A 12,441-nucleotide genomic window follows, 5' to 3' on the forward strand; every position below is an offset into this window, starting at 1 on the left:
ACTGTTGTTAGATTTCAAAAAAGGAGAAAAACCAATTAGTCATTATCACAAATACATTAAATTAATCTGTTAACCACAATAATCAATCCTTCTGTCATCACTAAGTTCAGTTTAACAAGAAATAAAATATTGAAATAATTGTGGTTTAAGCAAAGCAGTAAACGGAAGCAGAAAGCAAGGCCCAGTTATTACCGACACGTGGTTCCGCATGTTATACCACCCGTAGGGCTCTACTGACACGTGTCCGCTTGTCCTTACGTGGACCAATCGGGTCGGGGAAACGGATCGTATCACGACCCTCTCTCTCAACCACGAATTCTGATACCCACTCTCTAAGCTAGGCGACCTCAAATTTGATCCGCGTTGCCACGTGGGCATTCCACGCCTGACACTTGTTTTTATCAAATACAAAAAATATTAAAATATTCCTGAAAATTTTCAAAGCAAACAAAGCTGCTCTGTGTCTTTCTCTCTCTACCTCTCTATCCCCTTCTCTCTCTATCCAGAACCTCCGAGATTTGTGTTTGCGAGCATCAAATTAGGGTTCTACTGCCGTCCTTGTGCCGTTAAGTACTGATTTCCGGCGAAGTTCGTGTCTTTCCGACGACTTACCTGTTTTAAGGTGAGTTTTCCGGCAGGATCTGTGTAAAGTGGTATTTGCTCGGTTAATTTCTGCTGTTTTTTATCGGCTTCTTACTGCATGAACCTCAACAATAAGAGTTTTCAGCTTTTGAACTGATTGAAGATTTTTCTCAACAAAAAAAAAAAAGAAGAAAAAAAAAAGAAAAATTAGAAACTACTAATTTACTATTCAAAAGTCGTAATTTTCAGAAAATTTTACTGCTTTTAATTACTTGATTTAGAGCCTTAAAATTTTGTAGCTTTGAGAGATATCTTGCTGTTTTAGAAGTAGGAGCAGGAAAATGATTTTGCTGAATTGTTTCTAATGTTTTTTTTTTTTTTTCATTTTTTGATTTGGCTGATTGGTGAACGGAGATAAAAGAAGGATTTGGGATTTGAATATGACATCCGACCAGTGTGTTGCATGTGGCTTGAGTGCTGGTTGAAACAAATCAAAGGAATGTCAGATTTGCAGTTATACGAGGTAAGAATTTCTGTATTCCTCGATGGGTGTAGCTGAGTTTAAATTGCTATTATTATTATTTGATGCCGTTTTAACTTTGTTCGTTGTTCATTGTTCTTCTTACTGGCTAGCGAGTGACTACGTTGAATTTGCGTTAGTTTGGTGTGCCCCCAAGATTAGATTCATTTCAATCTGTATAGGTTTACTTTGATGACAAGTGATTGGGGAAATGGAGAAGTTGGATACTTTGAACACATTGAATGTGATTAAGATGTTAAATAGTTGCCTTTCTTTACCATTTAATTCTGTTTTACGTAATTTTATTAGAGGAAAATTGACATTAGGATCAACTGCTGTTCATGAAATTCAATTTGTCCTTGGCACCCTCAGAAAGAGGTATACTGTAAATCGTACTGAAAGTGCAGCATTATCTTGTTCATTGTCCTCCATTTGCTATTCTTTACATAAGAAGAGGATGGCAATCACTACAGTGAATAGCATCAAAGACGCCACTAGGAAACGGAAGCCTCCGAGTTCCGAAGAAATTTTGTCAAACAATGTAGTCCTCCTTTTTCCTTAGCTGATCTGTTCCCTGTATCAATTTTCTTTCATGCTTCGGAAGTAGCTTAGATTCCCTTTCCTCAATGAGAAGTAATAAGTGGACAGTTAACAGAGAGTTCGGTGATCTCTTTTCATTTGCTTAAGCAATGTGGGCAAAGTCACGCCGTATCTCTTCTTTTTTAAAAAAAAAAAGGAGGTTACCCCGTACTTGTACCAATAGGAGGATGCATGTACCTGGTGGAATAGTCGAGGTGCTCATAAACTGGCTGGACACCACCATTTTATTAAAGTTTCTGTTATCTTAGTAAGCTGCCTTTGCTTCTTTTGTAACATTATTTTTTCGCTGGTGAATCTTAGCTAGTCATTTCATCCTTTGGTGATCTCAACCTATATCCTTGTAAGAGACCAAGAGCATTCTACCATTATCTGTGCTTAGTCATTTCCTCATACTACAAAATTTAAATTCTAGTTTTGATTTGCTCATTTTATGGAAGTATACTCTGCCGTTCTTACAGCTAAAATTCTGTAACTGGTGTTACAGCTTGAAGATATATCTTGGGATGAGTTCTGCCACAGCGATGATCATATAGTGCCACATCCAAGTAGTGCACACACCGATGAACCACTCTCCCAGAATGATAGCCGTAAGAAACCTCGCCATGAAGTAATTAGTTTAACAAGTAACATAGGCGATCAATCTACTGGTAAATATGCTAATCAGCAAAACGAGCAAATACTTCCTCTATTGAGTAATAAAAACACCAAAATGCTGGAAAAGGACCTCTGGGCCGATGCACCTGATGGTGCCAAAGTCGAAGATGTTTCACCAGCTGAAAATACCAGGACATCCAGTCGTTGCATCGAGAGTAATAATGTAAACTCAATTGAGAGCAAGTCCTGTCCTAATGGTCGCCCTCTGGATAACAAGAATGCTGCTGTGGGGGGAAACACATATAGCTATCCAGTTGGTCCCATTCCTCAGGCTGATGATGATCTCAGCTTTTTGGACAATAGTTGCGAGGGTAAAGACTCTAATGATCTCTTATACTATAGCTGGCCTGAGATAGAGAATTTTGAGGATGTTGACAGGATGTTCAGGTAATTGCTTTCTTCATTTCAGTCAAATGGACTTTATTCATCCTTTTATCCTTTTTAGGGGGTTAGATGTGAACAAAATTAAAAAAAAAAACCATTTCTACCTATGACATCTATGTCAGCTTTTGATGTGAATGTAGAAAAAATGAATAGTCTGTTTAAAAATACTAACAATGCTAATTTATTTCAGGAGTTGTGATTCAACATTTGGATTTGGACCTGGTAGTGAAGATGACCTAGGTTGGCTTTCATCATCAGATGTCATTGATGGATCTGGAGATGGATTGACGTCAGCTTTTAAGTTTCCATGTCCAGCATCCACTGCACTTGGAAGTACATTTGCAAGTCATGAAACTTCAAAGCTAAAGGAAACAAACATTTCAACTAATACTTCTGTCACTAAAAATCAATCACTTGGCTATAATGGCAGTTCATGGGCCCCCGAGAAAAATGAATTGGTAAATCTGAGTCATTTGTCTTTTGTAAATGAATCAAGTAATTCAGAGTGCGAGTTAGTACCTGACAAGAAGGTATATTACTCAGTCTCTGTGAATATCATTCTTTTTATCTTTAAAATCATATTTTGCATCAGCTTACCTATAAGGTGGTTGTTTTGAAGAAGGCTGGGGTACAGGGTGGTGGAGTACAGGTCGAGATTGCATGTAATAACCAACCAAGAATCAGCAACGATGTAGTGGTGAGTAAAGAATAGATGGTAGTTCCAATTTAGTGCATTCTTCCTCTTTGAATTTTAGTGTTGGTTGAAGGAACAGTTCCAGAGTTTCTGGATGATCATGTCTTTGATACCATCAGCTTCTTATTAAATGCATTGATCCTGATGTGAACAATTATTCCTTCTATTTTTAAATTCCTTGTGGTGTCTTCTTTCCAGAATAGCATGCAAAAGAAACACTCCAAGCATCAAAATCGATCTGAGGGTAAAAGAAAATGTGGTTATCAAGAAAACGGCGACACATTCAATTACACTGATAGCCTTCCAGAAGAGAAGAAACATCCTTCTGGGCCCCCAAGGACTCAAGTGAATTTCACATCTGCAGGTGTCCCGCAGCAAAAGCAAGCTCAAGTGCCCGATTTTGGCTATTTGGGGGGTAGCTTTTCTTACATGCATTCAGATTACGGTCATTCAGATGGGAGTACTCTCCATCCAACTCTACCAATTACAAAGTACGAAAATAACGGTCTCATGTCTCCTTCTCCCAAGGACTCCTATGCATCAAATCAGGTACAGTCCATGGAGGGTTCTCCTGATCCTTCTTTTCAGGTGGCTGCTATGACAATAAATGAAAATGTGAAGAAGTTATTCCACCAATCTGGAGTTAAGGTTGAAACTAACCATGATCTTGAAAGGGTTGGCATGGGGATTCCAGCAGAACTAGGATCCTCAGTTGTACAGGAGTGCTCTTCTATAAGTTCTGGGTTGGATGAAATTTCAGAAGAAGCAGCTAATTTTCATCAGCTTCAACGTGTCATGGAACAGGTAGTCAGTCCCACTATGAAATTTACTGTGTTATAATCTTCTTCTTCTTTGATGATGAATTTATTAAGAGTTTAAGCTGCAAAAGAGTTAAATCAACTTTGCATGTCTGACATGCTCTCATATGCTTGTTCAAAGTAGACTGGTGTTGTGCAAAACTGCAAATCAGTCTTGGTGCTAATCACAGTTATTTTCTTGATCTGGTGTCATATATATAAAAACATTTCATATTCCTATACTTCGTATATCCTAAAGTATTTCATCTTACAATAGTTGAAGAGGGATGTAGTATATCAAAGATCTCCTGCTACACTCTTGTAGCTTCACACATACATCACAGGACTGTTCCGATTTTTTAGAAAGGTGTGATATAGCAGTTGCACACTCGTTGTTTTGTGCATGATTCAGGATGGTCTTTTTAGTGCATGTCGCTGTTGCAAGAGGTAGGCAAGTGATTGGTATATTTAGGCTGTTTCATACTTCATCACCAAGCTGTAATCATATTTTGGTTCCTTTTAGGCTGATTATGCAGAAATCATCCAAATGTATGACTTATATTTCAGTATTGTGTGGTAACTATTCATATGTTAGTCCAGTGTACTTTGGCTAGGATGGGCTTGTTAGCAGATGTGTCAAAAGTGGGTCTTCAAAGTTAGACCTATAGTTGAAATTGACTTCTTAGTATTTGCATTGTAAAATTGATGACGTTCAACTTTCTTGGTTTAGTTGGACATACAGACAAAGCTATGTATAAGGGATAGCTTGTACCGGTTGGCTCGGAGTGCTGAACAAAGGCATAGACATGCTAATCTCAATAATGGCTCTGGAGATGATGGAGGTGCCAGCGGATCATTGATTAGCGAGGGAACAAACAAGTATGGATCCTTTCTCAGCATCTACATTTATATGCATTAGTTGCTGAATAGCGTGTTGTCTTGGCTCTCTCATATTACTTCTCCTGTATTGTCTTTTTTCTTTTGTGTGTTAATTAATCATCTGGTATTAGTTTATATAGTTGATTGGTTGTTTAAGTTCGACATCATTGTTGAGCTTGGTTTTTCTTAGTTCAACGATGGCATTGTTAAACTATATATGTTGCCTCTTTTTTTTTGGATTAATTAATCATCTGGTATTAGTTTATATAGTTGATTGGTTGTTTAATTTTGACATCATTGTTGAGCTTGGCTTTGCTTAGTTCAACGATGGCATGTTCGGCGAGTTGTTGAATAATAACCTAACTTTAAGTAGTAGCATCCTAATTTAAATCTAGTACTTCTGTGCAGATGTTTGTCGATTGAGTCATATTTTGCTACAAAAGAGCTTGTCTATACAAGTTTATTCGTTGAGATTAGCCATTGGCCAGGTAAAATTAATTGTATGGAGTGGAATTATACTAGTACTACCCGTCTTATAAAAAAAATTGTACTAGTTCTACACGTAGAACATCAATAATGAAAATCAAAGAAAAAGTCACTAAACAACTAAAACGGTAATTTTGGATGAATCCCTTGTGGTTTCCATACGCTGCAGCTCCTGTTGGTGATAGGCAGATAGTCTCCTCCAATATCTTCTTGCTCTCTTCCTAAAACGAGCCGAAGCAGGTTTTTCCGTGCTAGAGATAATCGCTTGAGTAGACAGACAGGGTCGATCTCAGAAGATGTGGATGAATCAATACTTCATAAACTGTACAGGAAGAAAGTGATACTGGAACAGAAAGTTGATGTTTCTGAACAGACAGACAGGGTCGATACTGGAACGGCATTCTTCTTTGAATGCTCAAATTTGGTGCTAAGAATAAGATCTTTAAACTATTAGTGTTCTTGACTTCTACCTAAAAATCCTGAAATTTGGATTTAGTTCACATATTTAACAGCAGAAGCGAGGATTTAGCTCAGTAAGAGTGGTATATTCAACATATCAACTGTACAATATAAATGTGGTAGATAAAGTTATGTATCACTTGATTGTTATCATTCCCTATATGAACTGTAGAACATAAATACATACATAAACTTACCTAAAGGATTGATCAATGGCATACAAAATACATAATAAAGTGAAGATAATATTTGATGAGTTTTATGCATGACATGTGTCTCAATTGACAGGATGGTACTGCAGGAGTGTATGTATTCTGCCAAAATACGTTGGTTGTTTTTCTTATTATAAGTCATCGATTTATTAAATGTCAAAAAGTACTGTTGGTTAAGAAAGAGGGATACTATGTCGAGTCAGAAATGATACTTTAAAAAGCAAATCGGGCAGGGGTGCTGGGTTCCTGTGTGAAGCTGGTGAACAACACATGTAACAGATTCTCTCTCTTTTTTGACATCACTTTTTGGTCAGTAACATCGAAGGGGTTGTATTTCAGGTCCACAGGATATATGGACATCGAAACAGACACGAACCCTATAGATCGATCTATTGCACATTTGCTGTTCCACAGGCCTTCAGATTCATCTGTAACCCCTGCCCGTGACTCCTTGACTTTGAAGTCGCCTTCCTTGGTAGGTTTCTCTTACTTCCAATATTCATATTTAACTGTCTGCAAGATGAAATCTTATCCTCAAAAGAATCAATGGCAGATTCATAGGTCATTGTCTAGCTCGCCAGTGATGGGTGAGAACTTGATTTCTCATGGAGAAATTGCACCTCAAACAGATAGAACTGATCATTGACCATAACTATTTAAGAAGCAAATGCTGGTGTCTGCTCTCAATCCTTTTGGGAGGTCACGTACAGTATCAAGATCTCTTACAAGGAACCTTTATGTTTTAAGTGTTTTAAGGGGGACCCCGGTTTCTGGTCCATGTTAGACCATATCGTTGTATGAGCTTTCAAAATCAGGTTATTTTTGTTTCCTTCTATCCCATCTGTAGTGACTGTAACCCTTCTACACTTGGAAGGCATACAAAAACAACCATTCTTGTGTATACGTAGAGTGGACCAACTGACTCTTTTTGTTGTCTGTATGTAAGTAGATAATACCTGGAAAGTTTCCATAAAGTCATAAACTGATATTTGCAAGTCCAGAAGGTGCTCCGACCTGTCGTTTATCTTTGGTTTTATGGTTCTTTTCCCTTCTTTTTTTTCCCCTTTAAACCTAATTCAAAATTTAATTCACCACGGTATTGCTCTCTATGCTATATAATTCTCAATACAAGATAGATCATCTTCAGATGCTTATAAAGATATAGAATTACGTTACATTTTCTCATATATTGGCACAAATGAGTAGTTGTAGAACAGTACTTCAAAAGAGAGGTGAGTGGTGACAGATACTTCATTACTTATTCTGAACAGCTGCTGCTCCTACAATTTTGTTAACAAAAGGTGATTGGTGAGATGTAGTTAGATGGGATGAGGGCTTGGCTGGGGAATTGGGCCAAATAAATGCACCCATAGCAAATTTTCGCTTGTTAGCCAAGTCGCCATCAGCAGGTAAACCATATTCAGCAAGAAGCCTGTCTATCATCCACTCGGGCATGTGCTGATAGTCCTCTTTGGTGTACTTTGGATAGTGCAGAGGCATCTGGAAGTTGCTACTGCAATTCTTTTTCTTACTATCCATCACGTTCTATCTCGCCCGTTAATGTATATGCTACCCTTGGCTGATTTCAACTAAATGTGAAAGTAATGTTATATAAGCATGTTGAATATCACAGGAATGGAGTGATGTACCTTCTCACGCCATCCATTAATTGGAACCTCGTGTGCTTTCAATCTTGAAATATCATGTATGTGGGCATGTGTGTGTCTCTGCGGGAGAGAGAATTAAAGGTAGCTAAAAGTGTATGAAGCCATGAACTGACTTCTCAATGTTCATGTATATGGGCTTTTACAATTCTTTCTACTAGGGGTGTACATAGTTTGGGTTGGTTCGGATTTTACAATTACCAAACCAAACCAATTGTGCCGGGTTATTAAATCTAAAGATCAAACTAAACCAATAAAACTCGGATTTTTCTCGGGTTTTCTGGTTATTTGGATTTTTTCGGATTTTTTTCCGGTAAAATCTTCGTAGAACAAAACATATAACTTGTGCTCAAAATATTTCTTTAATCATAGTAAGATATAACTATATAAAGTATTTTAAAAAAAATAATACAAAATATGAGATGTGCCATAGCATTATCCTAAAATATTCAACAATAAAGACAATAAAATTATGTAATATAAATATTCTTAATTAAAAAGTTATAATAAAAATAAACATAATCTAAAAGTATTAAGTCATGCTAAAATAAGTAGACTAATAGGGGAGTATTAATTACATGACTAAACGCTAAAGAAAAAATAAAAATAGGTTATGCATTTTTATCTAAATTATTGCAAAATAAAACATAGATATTCAATACATTCCCGTTCGTAGTATTGAATTGAATGTCTTTTGTTAGCATTAGTACTGATTTGATTTTGATTTGGGCTTTTGTTAGCATTATTCAATGGATTAGTTACCTCCTATAGCAAAGGTTGATACCTTATTTATTTTAAATAAATACCAATTTAAAAAATCATATTCCATAGCTACCTTTTGATTTTTTATAGCCAAATATATATTTATGATTAGGTGTGTTCACGGTTCGGTTTGGCCGGTTTTTGATTAAAACCAAAACCAAACCAATTTAATCTGTTTTTAAAATTTTAAAACCAAAACCAAACCAAATTACATACAAACCATCGGTTTGGTTGTTGTTGGTTTGGTTCGGTTTGGTTCTATTTTTCGGTTCCTAGTAAGGTAATGATAAGTCGATAATAGTAAAACAACACTAGACAACAATCTGAAAATAATTTGCTAAATTTATGCTTTTTTATATATATTTATTTCGGAACTGAAAGTTTATTTACCTGTTTATACGAAAAAAATGAACAAAAAACAAACTAAAAGTTTACTTTCTCAAGCTTTAGCTACTATAGTCTTGCAATTTGAGTTTACTTTCTTTACTCTTGTCGTAGATTTTTTTTTTAACTCTTTTATTAGAAAAAAGTATGTGTGTAGGTTAGAGAATTAGATTCTCTTAAGGAAAAGAAAATTGGCCGATTCCTATTCTTTTGGGCTTAGACATTTTTTTAAGATATAAGTAGGATAAATCAAAATTCAAAATAATAATTAAAATGCGTAAAGTATTTAAAATTATTTACGAAAAGATATTATATCATATATCAATAATTATTCATATTTTTATATAATTAATCGGTTCAGTTCGATTTTTCGGTTTTTTATAATAGAACCAAAACCAAATCAAATTTTATCGATTTTTAAAATTTAAAACCAAAACCAATCCAAATCAAGAAAAATATCGGTTTATTTAATCAGTTTGGTTCGATTTTCGGTTTGGATCGATTCTCTGTCAAACCGTGAACAACCCTATTTATGATCACCTCCTAGCCTTAAGCCATAAAATAAACTTTGTATTACTTTTCTCTTTCATATCCCCTCAAATTTCTCCTAACCCTACCCCATATCTATTCTCCCCCCTCTCTCTACTTCCCATGTCTTTTCCTCCGCTGGACCTTTCTACTGTGAAATAATATTTTGTCAGCTTTCTGCAATTTTATTCGGCTCACCTGCATTTTTGTCTTGATTATATTCTCTGTCTCCAGCTTAATATTGCCCGTTACAACTTTGGGTTAAGATATTTGGCCAAAGGAGAATCTAGTGATTTGCACAATGTTAAGATTGTCATCTCTTTAACATACTTGAAGAATCATTTAGAATGTTGCTTTGATAAGCTTTTCAAACTTTATGTTAAAGAATGCAAAGGTTTTGGAGAAGTCTCCGTTATTTCGCCGGTAATTACGTGCTAATCGTCGGCAACCGGAGGCAACGGTGACGGCGAGCGAGGACTGGATACTGATGCTGCTTTAACGAGACGACATTAGGGTTGTTCTTGAACAAAGACGACGTTGGGGGTTGAGCAACTTGAATTTTCTGTTAATATATTTCAATGTATCTCGCTGTATTTCATTGTATTCATTGTCTTTTTTTAATTGTATTTCAATGTATCTTGCTGTATTTTATGTATTTCATTGTATTCACTGTCTTTTTTTCATTGTATTTCAATGTATCCCGTTGTATCCTATGTATTTTATTGTATTCACTATCTCGCTATATGCCATGAATGTATTCATATGTTTTTTTTAATTAATATAATTTATGTATTCAGATGTATTATACAAGTTTTCTGAAGATTGTTATGTTTTTGGGGTATTTTTCGGTTGAGAATCTTTTTTATAACTGAAAATACAAAATTTGTGTGTTATAATTGAGTTTGTTGAGTTATATTAGGAGTTTATTATATTAGTTGATTCACTTTCCTTTTTAAAAATAGTGTAATCCCCTATTTCACGCCGTGAATGCAGTCGAATACAATAATCTGTCCAGCTGTAATCCCATGTTTGACTCCATGAATACAGTCGAATACACTCGAATATAACAACTGGTTAGTTGGACTTCCCTGATTCACACCTATTTTTGCTACTGTATTCATGAATACAATAGCTTAAATACATCAAATACATCTTATAACCACACAAAAGGTATCTATAATCCGTAATATAGCAAATGATATCTATAGATGACTAATTACTACTAAAAGATAGTGTTTTATGAAAATTTCTCTTATTTAATTTACTAATATTAATGGTTATAAAACATATTGGAACATTCAAAAGTTCTAAGTCCAACCTTGAAATAATACCTTAAAAGATAGAATTATAAAAAATTTTAAGAAATATTTGTAAATTACATCACAATAAGTATATTTATATATTAAATATATCTAAAATTTCTATATATTTAGTGTCGTGTTGGTTTGGTTTCGGTTTGACTTTCTTTAGTTAACCAAACCAAATCAATTATGGTCGGATTTTTTTTTCCAATACCAAACCAAATCACACCAAACCATAGTCGGGTTTTTTTCCTCGGTTTGACTCGGATTATCGGGTTGATGCGATTTGTCGGTTTCCTTTATACACCCCTGCTTTCTACAATATGTCATCACAATCAACAAATTGAAATCTTTCAAAAATTTCCATGTATAGACAGACACTTATTACAAGCATCTTATTCTAAGTAAGAGCAAGGAAATTTAAGCAAATAGTATAATATAGTGTGGTTAGACAACTGAAATTGGACTATTTATTACACTTAGAGGCTAAAGGGAAAAAGTTTCAATCTGATGAAGAGGTTATCGCTATTGTTTCACTTCTTTTAGGATTTTCTTTGTTGGAATGAGTTACGAACACAGAACAATAAGTGCACACTAGACAACGGACATTAACTAGGACTGGAACTCTAAATTTGATATAATTTCTTTGTAATACTACACTGGTACTCAATACTCTCCTTGTTATCATTCCAAATTCTATCTAAAAGTTTATAAGTTTTCATTTCCCTTATTTTAGTTGCTAGAATTACAATCTGATTGAATTACTAAAAGGAATTATATCTCTATTTGCACCAAACTAACAAATACAATCAAGGCATGCCGACTAATAATATCAGCAGGTTACAATCTTATTTTTATAACTAAAGATCTACAAATGATATATCTTGCATTAGAAAAAATGCCAAAAGATACTCAAAAAATCTATTTATACTTTTTGAAGATATGCATATCATTCTTTTTTTATTTGAAGATGTACACATGATATATCTTATATTGGACAATTACCAATAATATATAAACGAAATTTATTCGTATTTTTTAATTGTGTGCCTTAGAGTTTATATATTTGTGCGTTTAGTTAAGAATTTTTTTTAATAATGTATTAGATTTCTTTAGCATTTAATTCGTGAAATATTTATATCTTTTGAGATTTGAATTTAAATATTTTATTAATCTTTGTATACATATACATATATATATATATATATTATAAAAGAAAAATAATTAGCTTTTGGATAATTTTTGTCTATAAAAGCCAAAATATATTTAAATGCCAAATATTGTTATATGTATATAACAACCATTCACTATAAAAGTAGAAAAATTTCAGAACAAATGATGTTGTTATAGAGAGGTTTGACTATAGTAATATTTTTTACAGTTAATTTGAGTATAAAGATCGACACGCTTTAATTATGCATAATTAAGATAAACTAGTGTTGTTATTGTTAGACATAAGCATTGTGGATACGATTTTTTTTCGAGTTAGTACTATTGTTTTTTTTTCCTCCGTCAATTAGTACTATTGTATTGTA

At 34.4% G+C, this 12,441-nt stretch overlaps 1 protein-coding gene across 6 annotated transcripts; it reads left to right on the forward strand.

Moving 5' to 3' along the window:
* Positions 1–430: 430 nt before the first annotated feature.
* On the forward strand, positions 431–7,291 carry LOC104218895 (protein LNK1-like). Of its 6 annotated transcripts, none has more exons than XM_070166899.1 (9): positions 431–622; positions 997–1,105; positions 2,187–2,743; positions 2,931–3,270; positions 3,360–3,437; positions 3,633–4,238; positions 4,962–5,110; positions 6,607–6,742; positions 6,821–7,291. In XM_070166899.1, the coding sequence occupies exons 2-9, from the start codon at positions 1,046–1,048 to the stop codon at positions 6,911–6,913; spliced, it is 2,019 nt and encodes a 672-aa protein (XP_070023000.1). In that variant the 5' UTR covers positions 431–622; positions 997–1,045; the 3' UTR covers positions 6,914–7,291. The 6 variants fall into 6 exon arrangements, with proteins under 6 accessions (XP_070023000.1, XP_070023009.1, XP_070023013.1 ...); XM_070166908.1 differs by having other exon boundaries at positions 1,004–1,105; XM_070166912.1 differs by having other exon boundaries at positions 1,007–1,105.
* The last annotated feature ends 5,150 nt before the right edge of the window (positions 7,292–12,441 follow it).

Source organism: Nicotiana sylvestris, chromosome 1 (assembly GCF_000393655.2).
Source record: "Nicotiana sylvestris chromosome 1, ASM39365v2, whole genome shotgun sequence".
Lineage (NCBI taxonomy): Eukaryota > Viridiplantae > Streptophyta > Magnoliopsida > Solanales > Solanaceae > Nicotiana > Nicotiana sylvestris.

Bases quoted from the DNA above. Each gene is read 5' to 3' on its own strand.
- LOC104218895 (XM_070166899.1), top strand. From the start codon at position 1,046: ATGTGGCTTGAGTGCTGGTTGAAACAAATCAAAGGAATGTCAGATTTG. The intron at 1,106-2,186 runs GTAAGAATTTCT...CTGGTGTTACAG, and splicing joins CAGATTTGCAGTTATACGAG to CTTGAAGATATATCTTGGGA. The intron at 3,438-3,632 runs GTGAGTAAAGAA...TCTTCTTTCCAG, and splicing joins GAATCAGCAACGATGTAGTG to AATAGCATGCAAAAGAAACA.